This window comes from Fundulus heteroclitus, chromosome 9, assembly GCF_011125445.2.
Source record: "Fundulus heteroclitus isolate FHET01 chromosome 9, MU-UCD_Fhet_4.1, whole genome shotgun sequence".
Taxonomy (NCBI): domain Eukaryota; kingdom Metazoa; phylum Chordata; class Actinopteri; order Cyprinodontiformes; family Fundulidae; genus Fundulus; species Fundulus heteroclitus.
In genome coordinates, this window is record NC_046369.1 from 39,017,801 (window position 1) to 39,043,912 (window position 26,112).

General features: G+C 37.2%; 1 protein-coding gene across 5 annotated transcripts in view; it reads right to left on the reverse strand.

The window, feature by feature from the left end:
- nlgn1 (neuroligin 1) overlaps positions 1-26,112 on the reverse strand; it is a 440,050-nt gene that overhangs the window by 231,906 nt on the left and 182,032 nt on the right. For 4 of the 5 annotated variants that reach the window (XM_036141620.1, XM_036141617.1, XM_036141618.1 and 1 more), the window contains 2 exons: positions 23,666-23,725; positions 9,596-9,748 (listed from right to left, as the gene is read on the reverse strand). In XM_036141620.1, coding sequence (XP_035997513.1) covers positions 9,596-9,748; positions 23,666-23,725 — 213 coding nt within the window. The remainder of the gene's footprint in view (positions 1-9,595; positions 9,749-23,665; positions 23,726-26,112) is intronic. The other variant, XM_036141621.1, reaches the window with a different exon arrangement.

Consider the following 26,112-nt stretch of genomic DNA (forward strand, 5'->3'; position numbering starts at 1 on the left):
CTGCCGTTGCCCATAACCAAGTGGAAACACAAATAAAGCTGCAACAACGTAAAAAGAAAAAATTTGGCAAGTGTTGAAAATGTTCTGTTGTTTGGCCCCGGCCAGTACAGAGCGAAGAGCAAAGTGTTGCAAATAGCAAAACATCTCTAAAGGCAGCTAGCCTACTGATCAAAGCTCCCTGGGCGCTACAGTTCCAGATGAAATGTTGTACAGCAGGGAACGCTGAGATCTAAAGGTCTACGGGTGATTCATTCAGCACAAGCACACACATATTTTAGAGCCTACTGAAAAAGGCCGGGGGTGCAAGCTCAGAAAAATAACAGATCCCAGATCCAAAAAGGCTCGGATATATTAGTTCAGATGTTGAAAAAAGTATCAGGCTGCTTCGTCCCATGTGTCGGTTTACAAGTGAGCGATCTTTAAAAAGTTGAGCAAATATATTTAAGGAATATTAGCAAATGTAGTTTACTGCCTCAGTACCATCTCCAGCCTCCTCGGGTACTTTTGAAATTCATTATTTTTAAATGTATTATTTCTTCCAGGCAGGACATTGCAAGTAAGTAAGGAGGGGATTCAGTTGTGAGCACAAAGCAATGAAAGTAAATCATTACAGTGTTTGTTCCAGGAAGAAAGGAATTAATCAGCATGAAAGTAACAGCCCCAAAGATCCAACCAGCAGGTCAAAGCAAACACAGAATAGGAAACACAATTACAGAGCAGAGAGAAAAGGCAGGAAAATATATGCCAGTAAGCAAGGAAGTAGGTAATATTTCCAAAAGAAAACTAATGAGGATAAGGCCTGTGTCAAAGGTAATGCTTTTCAAACAAGCACGCACATTCATAATTTAGAAAAGATGGCAGACAAACAGACTAAAAACAAAACGTGAGTTAAATAACGGAAATTTAGTTTCTCCTGTTTGTTGCACTCAAAGGGCTTTGGCAGCAGGAAACTATAACGAATAGCACACACAGGAGAAATGGCTTTCTGAAATATAGATGCCATGCACTGTGAGAAATTCTCCTGCATTTTAGAGACTCGGGACCGGATCCGTCGATGTTGCGCTGCTCATGGTCTTTTGCACCGTGTTTTGCGCAGGTTTTGTGCTAGATGTCTACGCTTTCTCAGTCTGTTACAAACAAATATCCCCAGTGACATGTGAGGGTAATCGGGTCCATCGAGTGCAGCAGGTGTGAGCAATTTGCCCTTTGTTTTGCATCAGATAGCACTTGTACTCCATTTATGATTCAAATAGGATTTCCTGCCATAGTCGCAGCAGGTACAAAATGGACACTGTAATAACAGAAAGAAAGAAATGTTTTGTTGCAAAGAGCTCCAGGTTTTAACAGAGGCAGACCCCAAGCGCTATTTATTCCCATACTGTCTGAATGTATTTACAGTTATGTCAAAAATACATATATATTTGCTGTCAAGCAGGTACTTAATTAAGAAGAAATAGTCAAGTTATCATGTACAATATTAAAATAAACTAAGTGTTGTATTTCGTATGTATTTTTGCATAATTAGCTAAACAGGTAGAACTAGATGCCAGCAACGAGCCACCAGTACAATCCCAGGCTGCATACAAATCCGAATTTTACTTCCTAGCTTCTGTTCCTTGACCTTTCATGAGGTCAACAGCAAAAACTCTAATGTGGGTAGGAAAGGAGCTTCAGACTGCTCTACCGATTTCGGACAGCCTTTAACTCCGAAGTCATTAGGAGACGGTAACGCACATGGATGATGCGAGTAAAAGCCAGGACTACAGCCTTCTGAAAATGAGCTACAAAGTGTGTACTCTCTTCTCTCTGAACATTCTCAGTGAGGTGGGCTGTGCTTATATGTCATGTCACACAAAGGATTGTGGAATTCCTCATGGCTGGTTGGTGCCAGTTAGGGACATCACAAGCTCCCTATGCTAAAGCAACTATGACAGGAAGCATACAGGCTCCCTCTCCTACCTCCTTCCTTACTGACTGCACTATTCGGACAGCACTTCTCAGGCATCCGCTGACACACTTCTGCTTTGAGTCCTTATCAGTTGGACCTTTTCAGATGCAGCCATAGTTATGTGTTGGCTGCTAGCGGGAATCATATGCCACCATGGCTGCATTGAGAACTGAAATTACACAGAATAGCATACAAGTTTCTGTTACCTCAGGATCATATTTCTCAGTAAATAAGGGAACTAGATGTTTTAAATGTACCCTTCAAATGTTGTCTCAAAAGTCTCTATGCTCAATTAAATTGCAATTTTCATCCAGATTACAATCCTTAGCGATCATTAAATTCAGACATATTAATTTAAAAGAGAAAAAAATGCTTCTTGCTTTTCTCAGGGCATGAACAAACCGGGCCTCATCTTCCCCTCAGCACTGACCACTCTGGACATGAAGTACTGTCTGATGTAAAGATGTTTAATCATTATGGTTGCATTCTGAGTAAAAACAGAATAAAACGGGCACGTAGGGTGTGGCCCATATACAGCAGCCTTGGTCCTTGACATGGTTGACCCAGCTTCAACTCCAGCCTGTGGTCCTCTGCCGCATGTCTCCTCCCATTTCAGACCCCCTTTCTTGTTTACTTTCAATAAAAGGTCAAATATTGCCACAAAATACCCCCCCCCCACACCCCCCAAAAAAAAGGACACATTATTCTGACCAGCTAATTGCAGATTATATATCAGGATGTTTTCGCTATTTAGTCTCATCATGATTGCAGATTTTCAGCTAAATGCACCCATTTTAATGTTCAATGTATTAACATGTATGAGTGTGGAGTTTTATTTGCAAGGAATTTCTGAGTTAGACCTCCGTCCAAACTCTGGTTTGCATGCATGTTACCTATACACGCAAGAACACGTCTGCATGAAATCAACCTGCCAGTCACTACATCAAACTTAGTGTTGAAGTTTAAGATTTTTCATGACATAAATCACAGATTTCTAATTTTTACTTCCAGCTGCTCTTAGAACTGTAAGTCAGGCCATCCATTGTTTTCTCTCAATAAACATTCATCACTACTCTAAAGAAATTCAGAGCATTCTTTTTAAAAAGCCGTATCCAACTGCCTTTCTTTTCCCACCTGTGTGGTCTTCATGATGATCTCAGAGCTGTAAACAGGGCAGGGGCATGCCATGCAGAGAAATGGATATTTTACTGGCCAGGTATATCTTAAAACAATCAGAGGCTTGATGAATTGGCTCAAAGGCTGATGTATAGCTGGAATGGAAGAGGTATTTGGAGAAGGTTTGAGTCAGGGGAATGCACCTCATCAATCAGCATGATTAAAGGTTTTGGCCAGGCTAAAACAAACTCAACACTGCGATGGCCCGGCCTTAAAGGCACAGCCTGCTTTCCAGAAGTCCTGCATCAAATTTTCACTGAGAAGCTGTTCATTTATAGTTAGTACGTTTGTAATTATTGTCATTAAAAGTAGCTTGTAAATTTGGTTTACATTGAAAACAGGCATGAATAATTTTTTCATCGGTTTGTGCATGAAAAGCTTGATTATGGCTGGTACCTGAGAATTTGGCTCAACCAGCTCTGGTTTAATAGAAAAGAAACCCAACCCTCCAGCTGCAAATCGACTGAGAAGGATGGAGATGGCACGAACAATAAACACTTGGCACTTTTTAATAGCACTTTGACAGCAAGTGTTTCATTAACACCTGATTGACGCAATAGAGAAAGTCCTGAAGAAACATGCACACACACACACACACACACACACACACACACACACACACACACACACACACACACACAAACTGTAAAATACTATATATGTGCCCCGTGGCCAAATCCATTGTAGCCAAGGCTCTTTACTAATAAATACAGCTTTGTGTCAGCAGCTCTACATATTTAAAGACATTAATGGCTTCTGGAAAGTGCTCACTCTTGCACACAAACCCACAAGGCAAAGAGGAAAAATCACTGACGCGAGGAAGGGGGAGGTCTGGCAGCAAGGCAGCATGTTCTTGCAAACAGGTGCTACTCTAGCTGGCTAGGTAAGGTCAGATGCACAGCTTAACCAGTGAAACGCTAATTGGGTGACTAAACAACAGACTACGTGGCTGAGAGGCAAGTAACAAAAAACAGTGACAATATGGGTTTATATGAGTCTTAACTTATATGTCGTTTTGGTGTCTGCAAAACCTCTGCATGGTGATAATCCCTAGTGGATGAGACTCACCTTCAAATCAAGTTCTTCTCTGACGGACTGACATCCTGTGTCTAACTGCGGGAAGTTCAGGAAAGCGTCCTACATGTTTTTGTAACCCTGTGCGTAACTCAACAAATTTTCAAAATTATGAGCCTAATCTTAAACAACCCAATATGCAGATAGTGAAGACTGATGTTGCATTAAGTGTGGCATGAGTAGCTATATTTTAGTCCATTCACATAGTATGCAGACAAAATACCTTCCCTTGTCTGATGAAAGGCCACAGCCTAATGAGGCCTCGGCTATGTGTTACTTCCTGAAAAACCCTTCATAATGCATTAGTCATACATTCATTCACTGGTTCCTGGGATTACCTCACACATGGAGAAGCATGTTAGGTCAATCTAAAAATAGTAAAACTTTTAGTTTGGCATTTTAACATTAGGTTGCCGTTGAATCGTCCAACTCAAACCAACCCCTGTATCACTTGACCTACTGTCAAACAGATCAAAAATGTTGTTTGATTCTGACCAATATGTGTTTTTCTTTGTTCCATTTGTCCTTTGAAAGCAGAAACGTCGAAATTCCAGACCAAAATAGTAAACTGCAGTTTAGATTTCCAACTTTAAAAGGTTATTCACCCACCACAAAATCTAAGATGGTTGCCATGGAAATAAACTGAGATGGGGTTCAGTCGGGTCTGATTTAATTCATTGATGTTAGTTAAAACGTTTGAGGCAAACTAAATGCAACATTAAGCCCATCCCCCAGATAGCTTTTTTATTTCACACTAATACACATGTTCAAATAGAGCTACCGAGCAAACCTACAGAAGTACTTTTTAAACGGATGATAGGGTGGAAAGAAGTTCCATACACCTTCTCCCTTAGTGCATTCAAATGCAAGATAAAATGTTTGGTAAGATAAAGTAACACACTTTTCTTCCACCGCCAAGAGGGTAAACATGCAGACAGTCTAATCTAAGGAGAGACACCATGTTAACCAGCAGGGATACAGTTTTCTTCAACACTATCAGGCCTACAGCAGTTTCAAGCTTGGACATCAGAGCAAAAAGATAAAGAAGGCAAAGGAAAGAAAGAATGGAGTGCAACGATCACAGACTGGAAATAAAATGTGATGAAGTGCTTGAAATATCTCAAGCACTTCATCACATTTTATTTCGGTTTTATATGCAGGTGTTGCTCCAGAGGATCTAAAAATAGCCTATGTTATTCCATGTCTAAATCAGGGGATCATTGTTGTTTCAAAAGTGACGGACACACATTTGCCTTGGCATGTTTTAAAAAAGAAAACCAAACCTAAAAAAATAACGTCTTGTTTAAACTGTAACTCAGTCCTATATATATTAGTCATGGAAATCACCCAACATGTATAGATGGCTTTCCTACTGATTGACAGCCTTGTCACAGCTATGGCTGATAATGAATCATGTAGTATGTTTGTTGAAGTGTTTTATAATGCTGAAATGCTCAATGATCATGAGATTCTTTTGGTTAGTTACTATTATAAAACTTTTATGATTGCACAATAAAAATAGTCAAATTGTTATTTTAAAACTTTGAAAACTGTTTCTGTTAAGGGTTCCATTTCTGAAAGAAGAAAAAAAAAAACAGAACAGTCCCACAGGGATTCATCTTTGGACCACTGTTATTTCTCATTTATGTTAATTAAGTGCTAAAGGGTTTAAAATATTCTTGTTGAAATTTTAACTCAATTCAATTATTTAAAAGAAAAATTTCCAAATGTCTATCCAAATCTTCTTTTGACTTTATTGACATACCTCAGGTTCAATTCACAACATTCTAAGGCAGGGGTGTCAAACATACGGCCCGCGGGCCGGATCCGGCCCGCCGAACAATTTAGTCCGGCCCTGTGGCTATATGCATTATCATTATAAAAAATAAAAAAATTATTATTTATTTCCACGAGGGGCGCTGTGTTTTAATTAGCAGATTAAGCTTCAGGTGTGGAAAAATTCAAATCATTTCTTAATTTTTATCTGTTTGATGTATTTTGTCATGTAGGACAGTGTTTTTAAGTTCCAAAAAATGTGAATAAATGTTTTTCAACATTGTATAATCATTGTGATCAGTTCTTATGCATAATGCACAAGTAAATGTTTAACTGAGTAAAAGTATTGTTGAAATTGCACACACTTTTCTTAAAAACATTGAGGTTATTCATAATATATTGTGTAAAACTGAAATTAACTTAATATAAAAATCAACAAGTCCACATTTATTAGTTCTATTTAATCTTGCAATGAGTTTACTCGTGTGGCCCTCTTGAGATCAGATTAAGCTGTATGCGGCCCCTAGACCAAAATGAGTTTGACACCCCTGTTCTAAGGGATTATTGTTGCTAAACACCTGACTAGGAAAATTACATTTGACTGTATTAGCAAAAAACAAATAAAACAAAGATTAATCTTCTTCTTTTACATCATAACATGGTTTGAGCAAACTCTTTTTCTATGGCTCTACATAAAGTTTTTGCTGTTCAAAAATGCTCAGTTAGGTTTGCTAACCACTCAAATGATTACATTTAATCATTTCCTTATCGTTTCCTTATTTAAAAAAATCTATTTATTTATTTTAATATTAATTAATTAAAAAATCTATTGTCATTAAAAGACATGGTATAAGATATAAGTACATAAGTATCAAAATGTAAACATTTTCATACCTTTGATATTTATTATTTTTGTTGAATTTCTTTTGCACATAACTAAAAGCTTGGGATGACAGTACTTTCATAGTTTCAGTTTTGCTGCTTTATTATCATGCTAATTGGTCTATATCGTTGCATTATAGGGGGGAAGATTGTCCTTAAGCATTTTAAGCTTTCTTGGTCTCTCCCTGCAATGTTTCATATTGATTTTATCATTTTGTTTCATTGTGCTAAATTACTAAGGTAAAACTAGATAACTTATCCTAAGCTAGAGAAGTTATGTCCATAATAATTTCCAATTTCAAAATGTGATAATGTATTGATCATTTTTACCTTTGTTTCTATTATATATTTAAGATGCAAAACAAGATTCATTTTGCGTCAAACACGATTAATTTTAAGCACCCAAAGCTTTCAACAACAGAACTGGTAGAATGCAACAAAATTTCTGATAAAAGTTAAATCTGCCTTATGTGGCAATGTGGCTTAGTTTGTGGAAAAAAACTATTAAGCTAATGTCAAAAGCTGAATTTATGAAGATGAGTGTTTTAAACTTGGAACCTTGTACCCATATTTGAAACTTGAATTTTTAATCAAGAAAGGAGTTACTTCTCCAATTGCCCTGCTGTTTTGACCAAGATGACTGAGGAATACTCTCAATAACTAAGAAAGCCTCCACAACCTTTCAGTTGTTCAAATGCCAGTATGTAGGGAGCCAATACTTCTTTTAAAACACAGCTCTTTTAAAGCTTGTTCTTTTTAAAACATAGACAACATGGAACGGTGTAAGTGTTGAGCAAAATTGAGTAAGAGCTAGACTGATTTTTGGATATAATTTGGATGGAGGATCCAACCTCCCATAAGTCATAATGTAGCAATAAATAAATAGCTAAATAAAATGATGTCCATGGCAATAAATGTAACAGAAAAAGGAAAAAACTAAATAATCAGTAAAATGTGATATAAATTTAAATTCTAACTTTTCTAGTTTTGCTCACGCTAACATACACATTTATATAATACGCTGTTTATTTTTAGTCATATATTTTTACCCCTCTGCTGCAGGATTTATTTGTTAAAGTCATATAGTTTTTGGAAAACCATTAAAGCTAATGGGAAGGCCATGCTTTGAATCACCGACACCTTTCTGGACATCGACTGTGTAGCTGTGTAAAGCAAGAAAAAAAATCAGCTTTTTTATTAACTGTTTGCTACATGCCAGTAAATTATTGTCATTTCTTTTTCATTTCCAAGTATGTGCGGGCATCAGTATTCCGATCACTTATGTCGAGAGTATGAAGACAGAGTGAATAAATAAATCATATAAAAGCAATCCGTCTGAACGATTCAAATAACACAAGACAGTGTAGACTACCTGCAGACAGCATGCATATTTGACTCCTATTTTGCTTATTTGCTTTGGAATTAATCAGCCACGTCCATGCCTATTCTTCAAATTGTCTCTCTCTCACACACACACACACACACACACACACATATATATATATATATATATATATATATATATATATATATATATATATATATATGTGTATGTATGTATGTATGTATGTATGTATGTCTGTGTGTGTGTGTGTGTGTGTGTGTGTGTGTGTGTGTGTGTGTGTGTGTGTGTGTGTGTGTGTGTGTGTGTGTGTACAAACAGAGACAAATGTTATTGGCATGAACGGCGGATATTGCCCTCTATCCCTAATCTAGTCTAGTTTAATCAGAAAAGCCTGAAACCTTAGTAACCAAACAACATGAAAATGAGATAATTTCTTCTCATTCCAACAAACCACAGCATGATCTGCTTCAGCCCCGGGATGGGAGAGAGTCTCTCAGATTTCTGTTTTCATCATGTCTGCAATAAATGCCTGCCCTCTGGGGATGGCAGGGACGTCCCAACACAAAAGGAAAGGAATTAAGAATTAGACTAATCAGAAGATTCAAAGAAGGGCACATAATAGTGTGCTAGACATAACAACACTGGGCACAGACCATCAGAAATGACAGCGCTGGTACGGCTCAAAGACGGCTGATTATTACAAAAAAATAAGGAGTCAGGAGGTTAAATGTGCTATAGTTTGCTCACTGAGTCCAAACGAGTCAAGCTTTCAATAATTACATTGTGACATACAAGAAGCAAGATGTTTCTGTCTCATTTTCATGTAGTTTGTAACACTCATATCATTCAGAGCAAACCCTTAAAAAAATTCATTAAACACTAAGTAACACAAATCACCATCAGTATTGCTGTGATGTAAACGTATATGGGGTAAAGACTTATCTAAGCATCATCTGCCGGGGACAAGAAATCCAGGAATTCATTGAGGCTGAATCAACAGAAAAAAAGAAATACTTGATGGCATCATGCCCACTATGTTTTGAATGGCCTGAAGTCATTCAGCCACAAAGATATTTAACAATCTTCTGTGGTTTTGCTCTGTCAAATTATATACCACAATATAACAACCATCTCAAAGCAACCTTTCAGAGGCTTCTCTTACTATGGGAAAGGAAATGAGAGCCAACCTTATCTGATTATGACAGACTTATGCAAAAGCTGCTCAAGTAGCCTCAATTCCACATCCAAAAGCCAAAGCAATGCTTATTCAGCCGAGAGAGAAAGAAAGAAAGAAAGAAAGAAAGAAAGAAAGAAAGAAAGAAAGAAAGAAAGAAAGAAAATACAGAAAGCAGCGGTCCAATCACTTGAATTGTATAAAGCAGAAGGATCCTTACCTAGGACGCCCAGGCGGTAGTTGACCGTAATGACGATCACGTTCCCATAGCTGGCAAGGATGCTGCCGTCAAACATATTTCCAGTTCCTTCCATGTAAGAACCCCCATGGATAAAAACCATCACCGGCTTGGGGCTTCCACTCTCCCTAATGTCTGGAGGAAGAAGAGGAGGTGGAACAGGCAGAAGGACTGATTAGATGACAGATTGAAGGTGACAGACAGTGATGAAATTTTAATTCTCCAGTAGGCTTTGGCTGCCTTTTTTTACTTTATTTTCCAGAGTAATCCTGGCACACTGGCTTTTTAATATGGAGACCTTGTTAGCTTCAGGCATCAAATTGATCATTTTCCACTCAAAGGATGTGGCTGTGTTGACTGGTAAATGGTGGTTTATGTAGCAAACCATTTTGAATTTCACATACTCTCTGTGTTAATGAAACAGCATAGTTAAAGTGATGAGTTTTGATTATACTCCAGGAAAATCGGCTGTCAACGGGCAGGAGTGGCAATCTGACCTGTCATATCAAGCTGAAGCAGAGATTGTGCAATTAATCTGGGGGGAAATTGTTAGGAAGTACCATGTTAGGTGCTTTTTAAAAAAACATCTTTTGGGTCACACAGATGTAAATTTGCCAACAGATGGTTCCTTCATTTGTCTGTTCAGGTGTAGAAATATATTTGCCTTTACTCTACAGTTCTAAAACGAGTACGCACTTGGTAGCACCAGGGCCACATGTGTTGTAAGAAATAGTGAAGAAAAAAGTGAAAAGACAAAAGGTTTCTATTTGAATATTGAAAAGTTTTGCTAATATTAAGGACAAAACATGAATTTGGATAATAAACTGCCATTAAATCTTTCCATAATGCTGCATTAGATACTTATGTAATGACATTCCAAAACTTGCAAAGCTCAAATAACACAAAGGAGTTCTTTTCGAATACAGTTTTTGTTGTACAAACATATTTTTTTAGAATAACAAAATTAGCAGTTTATTAATTTAGGCCCAAGCACCGAAGGTCGAATAATGGCCTGTTGAAATTCACATTTATAACATTTATTCAGCATTGTATTGCCGTTTAGGTACAGACTAAAATAGGGTATATAAATGGCCATGATCTTATTTCTTATATTTAGTATTTACATTTTCAGAGTTTCTTTTGCCCAAACCTATTGAACACATCCCTGGTTTTGTGAACAGATGTTAGAATAAACAATCCATGTCTAAAGTGGATAATTTATCTGGAGATGCTGTTAGAATGAGCAGGTGCATGAACGCTTGAAAGGAGGAAATAAAGCTGTTTCACCAGATTATTTAGGGCAATACCGCAAGTTGCTATCTTTCAAAAACTCCGTTTACACGAAAAGAGCTGCGCTACGCTATCAAAACTAAAGCAGTCGTAAACTTTGAAATGCATTGAAGTAGCTAGCCCTCCACTCTCTTTATCTGAACTGGAATTTAATCTACTCTCACAATTAAGTTAAGCACCTGGATGAAATGGTCCTTGTTGGACATAATCTAGAACTCATGCAGAACAGCAATAGTCATCGTCAAACGAAAAATTTGCTCCCTGTTCAACATTGGATTTAGGATATAAAAAAAATATTAACATTTAAATACAGCGTCGAAACTACACAAGACTGATTACATCATGTCAGTAATCATTAATCATAGAAGCTGAAAAGGAAAGCAAAGCCAGAGCAACACAACACTTGCGATGTTGGAGTTGAAAATGCTGAACTTTTGTGTTTTGTGGCAGCGCTACAACCAAATCAGCTATTGGATGTGGCTTTGACGTGGAGTGAAAGACTGCAGTGGAGACTAAGCTGTTTTCATTCAACATGGCAGACAAGCTGATAGGGGCGGTCTGCGGTCGGCCTGAGTTGTTTGACTCAACCAATTATCACTATTGAGACATGTCCAGAAAGGAGGAAGCATGGAGAAAAGTGAGTGAAGAGACTGGAGTATCAGTTAAGTGACATCTTCACTAGATAGCACCATTGTATTGCTGTATTTCTGCCTTGTTGCTCCCTGTGCATTTGCTGTCACCTGGTGAGCGGACAGCAGGCGAGTGACAGCAAACAAAAGTGGCGACATTGTGGCGCTATTCGCGTTCAATGTGAACGCACTATAACCTTATTAAATGTGCCATTAGGTGAGTGTGGCTATAGTGTAAATCACTTTGAGTGGTCAGCACAACTAGAAAGGTATGAGATATATTCAGTCCATTTACTTCTATTTTAGGTTGGTTAACTACGTTCATAGTCAACTGATTTGAATATGCTGCTGACGAGGCTCGTTTTTCAGATTAAAAGTATCTTTTCGAAAACAGCCTTTAAGCAGGTATTAAGCCCACAATTTTGTATTAAAAATATTTTTAATGGTCTGATGTAACATTCTAATCTTAAATGTTGTGTTCTGATTAAGGATAAGCAGACAAATCATCAATATATATGTATACTTTGTGTTTGGTGAGTTACAGAGATTTTTTAACTTTTCAGTAATATCCAAACCTTTTGAATACAACTGCATATGAACTGAATTGATTTCTTAGACGTTTTTCAGGTAATGTCTGTCTTTTAAGTTTCTCGTGACTAGTTGTGGTTCCTAAATGTTATCCTAAACACACCATTTAACTCTCTTGAAAATAATGTACTAACCTTTAAACAGAATTAAAATCACAATGTGGCTAATTCCACTTTGCTTATATCCCAATGCTTGTTCCAGAAAGTAACCAATGATGGAGTGGAACAATAGATTTCCTAGATTTAGCAGACATCTGATTATGTATCTGAAGGGCTACTACATCCTGTTGATACACATTTCTAGAGGTAAACAGTGTTTTAGAGGAATAAGGACTGAAAGAAAAACATAATGTACCTTCAGCTTTACACCTTTCAGTTTATAAAAGAGATAGAAATCCTTAGGATTGGACCTTCGAAATGGGGTCCATTTGAGTAGAGGAATAAAAATAAAAAGTGTCTGCATTATCTGTATTAGTCCTTGACGAGGCTCTAGTAGGACTTGTGAGCAAATAGGATGACACAATTTGGGGAGATCTAACAATGTCCTGAAAAAAACAGCATTCAAACCATCACTTTCATCTCCTGTTGGCCAGAAATAAGCGTTTCATCTTGCTTCCTAACTATCTCCATTGGTACATGCGGGAGCATGCTTCGTTTATGCGAGTGATGTGTTATCAATGAGGGACTTTGGGCCAGAAGGAGATCAGTGAGTCTGTGGGGAATTAAAAATTAACCAACCAAGAAAAACTGCTACCACTGAGAAAATAAGAAGGCTCTCAAAGAAAGTTTTCCTACACTTTATGTTTAAAATATCCAGAGGAAACATGGCAGAAAAAGGGTGTTAAGGAATCCCTTTGCCCACATTCAACATTCATTTTAAGGTGTCTTCTTAACTGTTAAATTAAGTTTACAAAGGCCAAAATTATGTGTGATTGATTTTTATAAAAATGTTGTTAATTCAAAGTTTAAGATAAGGGGTTTGTGCTGCACAGCCTCACAAATATCCTTGTTCCATTTTCTCAAAACAGAGCACATGACTTCACTTGTATAATTTTCTTTTGCACCGATTGTTTTTTCACTAGGCGTGCTAATGTAATAATAATCTAACTAAAAGTATGTAGTTGGTTGATGGTATAAGCACATCTGATTTTATTGGTGATGATGAGCTTCAGGCTCCAGTAATGAAATGCTGAAACCTTGATGATGAAAGTGATGATTGACAGTAATGGGGATGATAATAGCTGTTGTGGTGGTGATGATAAGCATAATTAAAGCTATTATACAAATGAATTTAGCCATAACAATGTTGACAGAGAAGATGGCAGTAAACAAGACACCGACACCGATGTGGATGACGTCAACAGCAGGAGTGATGCAAATGACAACCACGTGGATGATGGTGATGACCGTGGGAGAGAGTCGTTGCATCAGACATTAAGTCACTATACCTTACAGTTACATAGGCAACGATGAAGGACTGATGACAAATTAATCATCCACATGACTAAATTAGCAAAACATTGATTATTCTCATTATGTTTTAAGTGAAAGCTTGGCATTGATACCAATGGTATTATGTCACAATTTCCATGTGTATCATTCAGACTGTTGGCTGCTGTTGCTGATGACCATGATAGCCATGATAACAACATTAAATTTGCTCATAGCACAACATCTATTAAGATGTTCAAATATCCCAAACCAATGATGATGAATCAACAAGATGGATAAGATTATTAGATTATGATCTAATAATCTGATTAAACTTTTAAAGCATAAAATAAGATATTATTAATTATAACGATCATTGTAATGGATAATGACATTTAGATCAGATTTAGGCCCCTGCCACACTGTTTTGGATATATTTTTACAGACATTTTCATAAAATCTGGGATCCCAATCCTAATTGTTGTAGTACTTATGTATGCCTTGCCAGCAACACAATAAGGACATAAGGAAGACCCTGAGTATGGTTAAAGCGGTGCTAGGGTAAGGACTCCGAAAATAGTTGTTTTCCCTCAAACTGTTTATTCTTTTTTTCTAACGCAATCACTTCTTCAGCTCACATGTAACATTACGAAGTCAAAGTGAGACACGTGAGATAAAACAAATGTACAAAATGTATCTATTAGTGTTGCAGTTTCTAGCACAGATGGCGGTAGTAGGCGTGAACATGTGGGCCTTAACACAATCCTTCATACTTATCTCCAGGGTCTAAAGAGACACAAAACAGTTTTAAAAATCTCCACTTTGTAGATTGTTTAAGAAACTCAGTTTGTGTGACAAAATCTACACATGAATGTGGACAGGATGCGTTAACAGAGGTCAGCATGTAGCACACACTACCCACTTTATTATTATTTTATTGCTGTAAAATTGTGTTACCAACATTGAGGGAGATATTGAATGGAAAGTGTTTTGTTTTGGAGGAGACCATGCTTTTACTTGCTGTCAGACATGCCTCTTCCCTTTCTGATTTTAAATCCCTTTGTAAAGCCAATTTCTTCTCCTTGGCCTCAGACACCATCTGAGATATTGACTTTTATAGCTTTTCTATTTATTTTACTCCTACTTTTATATGCTAATTTCTTTATATTCTACTATGTTTTAGTGATTCTATGATTGATCTATTGTTTTAGTATAGGGCTGTTTTATTTATTCAGGTCCTATTGATTTTAATATTGGTTTAATGGTATCATAAAACTGCTGTTTAGTTACTCTGTACAGCGCTTTGGTCGTGTGGGTGTTTTAAGTATTCTGTGCTGGTATGGTGTGGTTCCTAAACATTGATAGTGAGCTGTGTTCTTTAGTAAGTAGTTTGCATTTTAGCTTCAATTCTTCTTTTCTATCTGTTTCGCTTCCAGATATTAACCCACGAGTCGTTTTGCTGCACTGAGACTCCTTGTTGCTCTGTTTACGGCTGCTCCTTTAATCAGAGGAATTTAACTGTTGGCTTCAGCAGGTGTATGTTAAACATGCACTCAACAGGATTGTTCCTGCAACCAGTAGATTATTTCCCTTTACCCGCTTACAGAGAAGAAATCAAGACAAACATGGCCTCTAAATTTAGCCATGCTGAATTCTTACTTTTTGCTGAGTTTTATTTGGGTTTTCACATTATAATTTTAATGTGACCATGATCACACTCCAGTATGAACAATCTAATGGGAGTCTGAAGTGACCCACATGCACAGAAGAACAAGGGACGTCGTGCTCAACAGGCTGTGTTTATGGATTAATATTTGACTAGCTTCAACTGCTGTAAGATTCTTAAAATATTGTTGTCACAAGACTTTATTTTGAAAGAGTCTCTTGGAACAAAAAGTAAGTTTTTACCTTGTTCATCATCCATGGCAATGAGGTTTGTGAAGCTGAAGCTAAAGTATGGCAGTACATGTAATCTGAGTCCATTTCCTTGGATCATCCTTTCAATCTTTGAAAAACCCATACAGGTTTGATTATGTTATCCCATTTAAAGTATAAAAGTAAATATCACCCCTTTGTATTTTCAGCCTCTAGAGGCCCTTTTATCTGACAGGCACTAGACAGGCAATGGGTGGAGAGACAAGGGGAACTGCATGTGGCAAAGGTCTCTGGGTTGGGACTTGAACTGTCACAACCACGTTTCAGGACTGAGGGTGCCATACATGGGTCACATTTTTTTGTTCCACTTTTAACCAATATCTGCTCTGCAAGAACCCTTTCACGTAACAATGCTGGTCTAGAAGTTGCAAAGACAATTGGCACAATAATAAGAACAAGGTGCAGAGCATTAAATATAGTCAACTACATCAGTAGCTAATGTTCCATATCTGCAAGTATTGGAATCAAAAACTTACTGGAAACTAACCAGATGCGCACACGTCATAATTAGTTATTTCTTATAAATTTGGTCCATGGGGAGTTTGCTAATCCAAACAACGCTTCTGGGTTTTAGCAAGTGTCCCTAAGAAAAATGTTGAACTTCTGTCCATGTATGGATGACCTATCCAGTCCTCTGTGCTTGGAAGAAGCTTTGTGTGGTGACAGTGTGTAGTGGATGTGATCTCTCAAGTATTGCTTGAAAAATGAATTGATGTTTGCCACAGAGATATATCCCAGCATGGATTTTCTATAGCTGCCTCTCTGTATTTGGCTCTGAGGGTCAGTGGTAAGGAGATGAGGTTAATGTAAAACTGCCACAGGTATGTGGGAGATTTTGATGGATTTACCTGGATCTGCTAACTGAAAGAAGTTCCGGTGTCAACAGAACACAATGTACCTTGAGATTTTAGTTGTAAGACATTCAGGTTTTTTTTTTTTTTTTTTTTTTTTCAGGATATGCTTCCTGGCATGCTTTGATTGGCTGCATCTGCCAGTCTGAGAGCCAAAAGTAATCCTCTAAATCCTCAGACGCTCTTCATTCTTATAACTTTTCAATTAATCCTCATTTGGCGGGTGGAGGGTTTTATCATCTTTCATAAAAGCGTTTAATGATCTATTTAAAGTGTTTACTGGAACAACTGCTATTCACATAAATATTGATCAATTATTGTAATGCTACAATCTTATGCACAGCTAGGAAGAAGTAAGCAAATCACTCAACCGTCTTCCCACCAGGATTGTTTCAAGAAACATGAGACAATTTTGTTTAAAGAAGGAAAACATGTGAAAATGAGATGTGATCTTGGATTGCTTCAGCTATTTAGACTTTCCTGAAATAAATATGGGTGAGAGAGAGCTGTCTGAGTGAAAGTAGCATGCCATCATGAAGTAGATCTTTTCTTCCTCAGGTAGGAGGATATGATCAAAGAGATTCAGGAGCTTTAGATTTCTCAAAGCAAACCCTGAGAGATGCCCGCAGGCTACGGCAACAACTTTAGTATCCTCTTCATCTGCTCATGTTGGAGACTTATCAAACCAACAAGACTAACAAGCAGATTTCTTTTTTTTTTTCTTTTTTTTTTTTTAAAGAAAACTATGAATCAGTCACCATCACATATTGATATCAAACAATTTGCAGAAACCGACGTGTTTTACACGGCAAAATTGGGTGACATACACTACGGATTAAAAAAAACTAAACACTTTTATAGTGTTTGATCATTACAAGGATCATTACAGGGTTGTAAGTAGTGCTTCAAAATACAAAAAGAAGGAGCAAAAGCAAAAGCCAACAATTTAGAGTCGAAAAGTTTTTTAGTTCTGCATTTAATCTCAAGCTAGCTGTTCTTCAGCTGATCAAAATCTTAAAACTATTAGCTTTGAAAGGTGAGATTCTGAGCATAATCCTGGATTTAATACAATATTCTATCTGCATGCAGGCTCATAAGCTCTGGAAGCCAAAGGCAGAAATGCTTTCTGTCTTTGAACATGGTGAGAATTGCTTAGCTGCACAACCAAGGCGTCTCGCTGCACACTATAGTTACATTGGTTGGACACGGTAACAAAGTAGTTGTTTATAACATTTAGCAACTTGTTTTTCAAACAAGGTGAGATTCGTGGGACAAAAAAGTGGTAGACGCAAAGATATCTCACCTTCACACCACCAAGGGATCCAATGGGCTGTCCATAAATACACTGGCAGATACTAAGGCCCTAACTGACGTTTTTTGGAGCCTATTAACCATGGGACGGCATCTGTGATAGGAGAGCTAAATTAACAAAAAAGGACACATCTCCCCCCACACTAAAAACACACCCATTTTGACTTTGCAAGGGAGCAACAAACATTGGACATGGAAAGTTGGAATAAAGCTTTATTGATGAGAAGGTAATAAACTTGTCATATTCATGACAACCATATTCCATTGGAGATGTTTCTTTTGTTCCCTCTCTTTTTTCTTCATGGTAGGTACACCTGGTCTGGCACCCGCTATTACCATCAAATGTAGAATAGATTACTGGATCAATATGTACTTCTGTGCTTGTTTGTCTGTGTTGTTGTGTCTCTGCTCTGTCTTCTCTAACCCCTAGTCGGTCGAGGCAGATGACCGTTGATACTGAGCCTGGTTCTGCTGGAGGTTTTTCCTTCCCGATAAAGGGGAGTTTTTCTTCCCACTGTTGCTTCATGCTTGCTCAGTATGAGGGATTGCTGCAAAGCCATGGACAATGCAGACGACTCTCCCTGTGCTTCTCCAAGATTGAATGCTGCTTGTCGGGACTTTGATGCAATCAACTGGTTCCCTTATATAGGAATTTTTTTTTTACCAATCTGTATAATCTAAACCAATCTGTATAATATGATTAAATTTGACTTTGCAAAGTGACTTGAGATGACATGCTTCATGAATTGGCGCTATAAAATAAAATTGAATTGAATTATTGTGAACTGTGGATGAGGCTCCATTATGAACTGTGAGGTCCTTCCTTGAATGGACCAATGATGCTTCAGGTTATGCAGAGGCATTGCTCAGCAGCTGGCATTGAGTAGATGCTTCAGAGGCTTTCCTTTGACCTGATGGCACTCATCCATGCAGTGATGACTCTGTCTTTGAGTTGGACTATGCTGCAGTTCACATCTCCCGTCAGAAAAAAAGGACTTCCAGGATAAAAGGTTCCTCTTTCAGAGAATGTTCATCTGATCTAAACCCCATCAAAAGCATTTTGGGACATATGTGAAGAGAAGTTTACAAAAACAGACTGTAGTTCCTTACCATGAATGCCCTTTGTGAAGCATGACGGTGCTACTCTTTACTGAGTCCATTTTGACACTTTTATATGGGGACAAATTGCAGTCATTTTATTTTCTGCTTTTAAATCAGAATGTGTTGTGAATATTTCTCCACGTTGTAAACCAAAATGTCTGTGAATTTTATCTTTGTGCATCCATAGATAGGAATTTATGTGTCTATAAAAAATTTTATTTGTAGAAAATAATTAGACAAGTTACTGTTAGATATGACATGGACCTATAGGTTGTTAGAGTTGTTGAAGGTAGTTTTTAGGAAAATACCCGATGATTAATACAGACACTATGTATGTCACAGAGGCATTGTTAGATGTAACTGAACACTGTGTCTGACACTGATGTCCTTCATAGGCTGAGATTGATAAAGGGAATGGTCAGTTATCTCAGGCCAGCATGCTCATTTAGTCATGCTTGGACACCATGCTATTGCTCAATCTAGCAGATAATATCTGAGTGGTTACGCAATTTCAACTGACAACATGTGAGGGGTGTACCGTTCTTGCAGGGGCATTTCAATGCTGATCTATGAGAAGCTAATGCAACTATCATTCGGGACTTGCTCTTCCTCATTCTTTTTTCCCATGTTGATACCTGTCAAGAGCTGCAGTGCCGATCTGTAACCATTTCTCTGGCTTGGTTAGGTTAGAAGTGTTAAAGCGTAGTTTCTGTTTTGAGAGTTGTTTCTTCAAAAGAAGTTTCATTATTATCAATGTAATCCCTTTCAGGGAAAAGAACTGGAAAAGGCACAGAGGTGACTAACTGTCAGGTGGGGGTGGGGGTGGGGGGGTAGTTACAATTATATATCCCTCCCAATGGTCAATGTCATGTCAATCACAGATATACCAATCCAATCACAAAACAGATGGCATGCTTGGGGTTGCATGCTACTGAGGTGCAAGTCCTGGAAGAGTAGTGCATGGTAAAGATAGAGGACGGTGCTAGCATTTCTATTGCTTCAGTATGCATAACTTTTTCATTTAGTAGAATAAAAAAAATTATCTAATTATTTTTTATATATATATATATATATATATATATATATATATATATATATATATGATCAAATGTTGTTTTCAACCAGAGTGCCATCCCCCATCTTTAATTTGCACCACTCTTCCTGGACTTGCAGCTCAGTACACTACAACCCATGACAGCCACACCCATCTCTTCTCTGGTTGGATTGTTACATTTGTGATCGAGATGACATTGACCGAAAGAGACAAAAATTCTTCCGGTCAGTTTTAATTCTGACCGGAAGAAAATTCCGGTCAGAATTAAAACTTGTAAATTGAAAACCACAGCCAAGTTTTACAAGCAGATTTTTACTTTGTAATCAGACCATAACAAAAAATTGTACCTTGTGTAAATTACTTGTGTAATTATTCCTTTCTATGGATGCACAAAGATTAAATTCTCATTCATTTTGGTTTACAGTGTGGCCAGATTTATTAACAACTACACATTCTGTACAAGCACAACATATATATGTCTGGAATTTGTACCCATACCTTTTATCTTTTTTGCATTTTGAAGCACTACCAGCAGTAAAAAAGAAAGGCAATGTAACCAAATTATTCTCACTGGATATTTTCAACATATTGTTTCACCAAGAGGGTCACATGGGAAGGCTATTATTTTAATATGAGGCAAGTGGACTTCTTGAAGACATTTCACTGATTGAATTTGACTTTGTGAAGTGTCTTGAGATGACATGGATCATGAATTGGCACTATATAAATAAAATTTGATTAAACTGAATTGTATTGAATTGCCATAGGTAGCATTTAAAGTAGCCAGAACGGCCATATTAGTGACCTATTCTTCTAACTACAGCTGATAAGCATAATACACCTAACCCCAGGTCAGAAGTGAAGAAAACCTTCGGGTGACAGTTGAACTATATTGGAGAAAGAGGAAAAAGGTCTAATTGCCTTGTACTTAAGCTCTTGGTGTTGTCATGCCTTAGACGACTGAGAAGCTTTACTATTACAGGGCATCTGTACGGACAGTGGACTTCAACAGTCTTTGCTGAAAATAAATAGACTTCTATGTAAAGACAAAGGGTTTTGAATTGGAGTTGTTTCAAGATAATCTGGCCTGGTTTGGTCCTTGCCGGCAATCTGAACTTCTCTTTCTTTTTCTGAAGCATGATGATGTTAATGGATTATCTGGCCTCTACACAAAACTCTATTTAATTAAATTCAGCAAGTCCCAGTAAGCTGAATCTGTTTTATAATCTTTCTCAACGTGCAAGGAATACAAGACCTTATAATTATATAATACAAGAACCCCATCATAAAACTGTTTCTTACAGCATTCAGGGGTACCACTTTGGGGAAGTCTTGTGAAACCACTGATTAACAAAAAGCTTTGATGTAGCAGAGAACCAGAAAATGTTTCAGTTTGTTTTCTTTGGCATTTTAGTAGAGACAGTGACAGGCTATATGCTGTAGCTGTTTTTGTGTTATTTTTAATGTTAATAAGGCATATGCTTTCAATCAAACAAATCTGCTAGCTTTGCAGGTCTGAACCTGATGACCACTAGTTTGGCTTCAGGATTTCCCCCATGGGTATTGCATCAGCTAATCCTAAATCTTTAACTTAGTTTTGACTAGTCTTCAATGTATGTTCTATAACCAAAAAATATTAATGGAGGTGTTTTTATAATATTTTACATGGGGCACGATTGGGTTTATAAGCTGCATAAGCTCTTGCAAATTCCACAGTTCATAGAACCCATAGTCTTAACTACTTCAGCAATATATACTGTAAAAATCTCAAGCTTCAGGCAAATCCCCAGCTTTTAGGGACTTTCTCGCTTACATCTCTATTCCCAACAGAAAAAGGATTACGAGCATTCACAGAGTCTAAAGAGTAAAATGCAAGATTTACTGGCTGGTTGGGGTGGTGAGGTCAGGGGATGTTCTCTTACTGTGTTAAGAGGCGACATTGGGTCAAAGGTTAAGAGCATTGAGATAATGGGGCAAAGGAAACGGGTGGAGGGGTTGGAAGTCGATCAGAGCTAGCGTGACAGACTGAGGTCCTGTGTGCATAACTGGATATGTGTTTTCCCAGCCATATTTTGCTCCATATTAAACTGGATTAGTTGCCCTGCTTGCATCCTTTATCAAGATGATATTTGAAGCTTGTCGGGATTTTGCCGCATAAATCTGTATGGTTCTCTCTAATCTCATTAGTGTATGAGTGTATGTGAAAGGGTTCAGGAGACTTTGTATGTATGCAAGGTCCCAGAAAAACAGCATGGTGGCACAGATCAAAAGTTTGCGGATGGTTGTGAGTCTTATTTGGATGTAATTTCTGTATGCCTGGTGACATTACACTGTCGAGGGGCCCTATTGGGACCTTCTGTCTGTCATTAAAACTGTACCGCAGCAGTCTTAAAGAGAGATGATTCCCTCCCCTGATTGTAACGAGGACATTTTCTCTCTAGTATAACTTTACAGCAAGCTCACTATCTGCAGAAACTGAGCAAAAATCCTATTTTTCTTATCATTGAGAAAATTAAGTTTAAACACACTGTCAGAGTATTAAAATTAGACTCAGTTCTAATATAAAGAAGAGAACTGCTTAACTCAAAGTTTTATTCTCTTTGTCCTCGTTTATCAGTTTATACAATGTGTTCACATTGGATTAGGTGTCTTTAAAGCATTAACAGCTTATTAAAAATGTAAATGCATTTCAGATCTGTTTCAAAATCATTTGCCAAACAGATCAATCATTGCAGCTGTGCTATTTACTTTCCAACTTTAAGTTAGTTTGACTGAATGTATGTATGTATCAACAAATGTCTTAAGTGCCGCTTGTGTTCCAGCGATACATTGTTCCGGACATACTCTTACGCTGCGTCAGCAGTTGCAGTGGTTTCAATCTAAGATAGCTTTTTTGGGTTGGAAGCTGCAGGTGCAAAGGCAGCCTTTGGTGAGACTGTAGCACAAAGGGAATAAGAGGTGCAAAAGAAAAATGATAGATATGAAGAATGAGGAATGATTTTGTAAGAGTTGGTGGTCTAAGCAGTTTGCGTCACCTACCGTAATACTGCAGCTACAAATTTGGCTCCTTCTTTCTTACCTTTTGCAGTCTCAGTACAAAGGCAATGTAACAGATAATTTTAAAACACATTTAAATAGCCTAATATGATTCATTTAATTGGATTTTATTTTAAGATTTTTAGTGCCAATTTTAAAAATTCAAAGGAGTAAAGTACACTTAAAAAACATTTTTCTCCTGAATAACATTTTCCTTTTACTATATCTGATAGGGATGTTGAGTTTTTTTCTGTTTAAGCATTCCACAAGTATGAAATCTGAATGTTGACAGTTGCAACTGGAGGAGCACCCTGTTGCTGACCACTAATTAAATCTGTATAAAAAACATTTGATTTGATGCCTAAAACATGAACAAGTCTAAGTGTTAGTATATTATGAAAGCCAGTTAGCCAGTGGTTGATTTTTCCAAAACACGACCACATTTAGGCAAATTAAAGGAAAAACATGCAAAAATGTGGCAAGAGCCTGCTGAGGGGTTAATAGGTACTGAATCTGCTGGTGGGATGCAACATAGAAAAACAAAGAAATATAAAGGAAACAGCAAAACCAAGCAGAGAATTTATGTTACAGTATTAATATCAAAGAATGGTGGGACACATGTAAACTTCAAGACATCAAGCTGAAAAGGACAAAACACATTCAGCCCAAAAAGAGTTTACGAGTAAAGAGCAAAAAGAAAATGTCCATTACTTTCAAAAAAGGACAAGAAATTTAAGAAAATCAAAGAAGATAAAAAATTGGAGGAGAAAGGGTAAGTCTGGTTTCCTTTGTCATGCAAATCAGATTGGCGCTGGGGGGAAAAATACCTTCATCGTCCGTGCGGTCACTATCACTTAAATCATCAGTGTGTTTCTTTGTAAGGGGACCTACAGCACCAAGAAGGAGAAAATGGAGGAAAACAAGGTCATCAAGAACACACACAGCCTTTAAAAGATGCTCTCAAAAGATAAGAAAGATTCTCAGTGAATATAGTCTTTATAACACTTCTCTAAAGAAAAATGGTCACTCCGACTGCAGAGATGTCACCTCATTGTCAGTTTCACATGTTTATAGTCGGCATTTGGTGCATAAAAGTTTGCTTAAGATAGTTACAGAGCAAAAAAAAAAAAAAAAAGAATTAAAAAAAGAAGCAAAAAATACTTCTCTGGTAAAAATGAAGAATTAACTGACGATGAACCCATGGGATCAAAAAGATGTTAAGCACTTTAAAACAGTGCAACTATCAGCAAATACTCTACAACTCAGAGGTATCATCATAACAATCGCAAATGATCTGCGTAGCTGCGAACAAAACAGACTGTAAAAGAAGCAGCATCTTTAAGAGCATAACACTCAACAGAAGCACATGACCAGCTCCACCTGTTATTTATTCAGGGTGTCCAACAAAAATATGTCCTACAAAGAGAAAAAACGAAACAAAAAAGCCCTGAAAGTAATAATTACTTTTTCATGTTAAATTTCGGTTGACTAGTTTTGTTTTTTCACTTCTCTTTGATCTACCTCACGAGCTGCTAAATCGACTTGAAAATTAATGGTTAGTGGGGGAAAAAAATAATATGCCATGCTGAGCTTGTGATAAATCCAGAACAAAAGAGAAAAAAGAAAGAAATGAAAAGAAGGAAATTTTGGTAAGCAAATAGGTTGGTTGCTTAGATGTGTGGGATGTAAGTCATGCCTGCCACATATACCTGGATTGTCAGCATTTCTCTGCCTTTCCCAGTGCACCTTTGATAATTAAATACTTTTAGATTGTAAGATAATTTCACCTTTACATTAGAACTCATTCTATTTGGGCTCTGGTTCAACCAATTAGCAAGCAACGCTAGAATGCTGATTGGCCAACCTGTGTATGTGTGATTGGTTCATTTGCTATTTCGTATTCAAAGTGTAACTCACCGCTATTTGAAGCATGTTCCTCCCCCCAGAAAAATTTTCAAAATTCCATCAAGGTAGGTGGGGATTTGCAGGAAAGGGAGGGGGCTTCAGCCATTGACTGAGAAATGCCTGAAGCCAGTGCTGCCAACGCAGTGGGCAGGCAAGTTTCAGGACATGCCAGCGGTTGTCTGCCTGTGAGACAGCACTATGGCATAAAATTTAGCATTCATCGACAGACTACATATTAATGACTGATATCTGCAACTTAATTTTGCCCAGTCAAAATTCTTATTCAAAATATCTGTAATTAGACAGTTTTGACTAATCAAAACTGTAATCATAGATATCTGTAATTCAGTTTTGCTTGGTAAGATTCAAGTTATTTTGACATTCATGTGTCTTTTGTCATCTGTATATGTGCAACTTAGTTTTGACTAGTCAGAATGACTTTAGCTATATCTTAAATCAAATTTCATACTAATCACAGTGATATTATGACTAGTCAAAATTATGTTAAAGATATCTATAATGGTAATTCCAGATAGTTAAACTTATTGCTTAAATGTTAAATTGGCATCCCACATATAACAGAGGCAGAGCTACTGACAACTGTTTCTCCAAATTACGTCACAAAAATTTTTGAACTAATTGCTATTGGATCTGTTGGATCAGATTCAAAATTCAATGCAAGACCCTGTCTAATCCTAGGAGGGTGCTGGACTGACAATTTTAGACACAAAAGCAGGATTTAAAAAAATATGCACTAATTTGTCAAAATTATGACCAGGATATGTACCATGGTACAATACTATAAGAACCATGTTTTATTGTCAAAAAACTTGACTTGGGGTGAGTTACCCTTTAAACACAGAATAAACTAATTCCACTCCCTTCCAATCAGTTTATTAAGGTTGTAGTATCAACATGTGGGTAAAGGTTCAATATTTTTGCTTGTTTAGGAGCCAAAACTTGAGAGGAAAATTGTACTTTTAAAGACGTTTATGTGTTCGCATTTTACTGGTAGATGGAAACAAAACCTATTTTAATATAAGTCTCATTTGAGTTGTTATTGTTTAACAGGATTCCTAATTCCTGACCAAAAGTATAACACACTAAAACAGAACCAGCCCCTCTGTGTCTCTTGGTCAACATATAAAATCAAACTTCATTGTGATGTGTGAACAAAAGGAAAGCAATTCTACTATAATGACAGTTAAAGTAAAATGCATAAACAGTTTTGGATGTCTAAAAACAAACTGTCCACCTTGACTTTAAAAACTTTGAAAGCTATATCTTATTGGGTTGTGCTTATATTTTGGGATCTTCTGATGTGTCCACGGGTCATGGCCATGTTGATACCTCAGTCTCATCTGAGTCC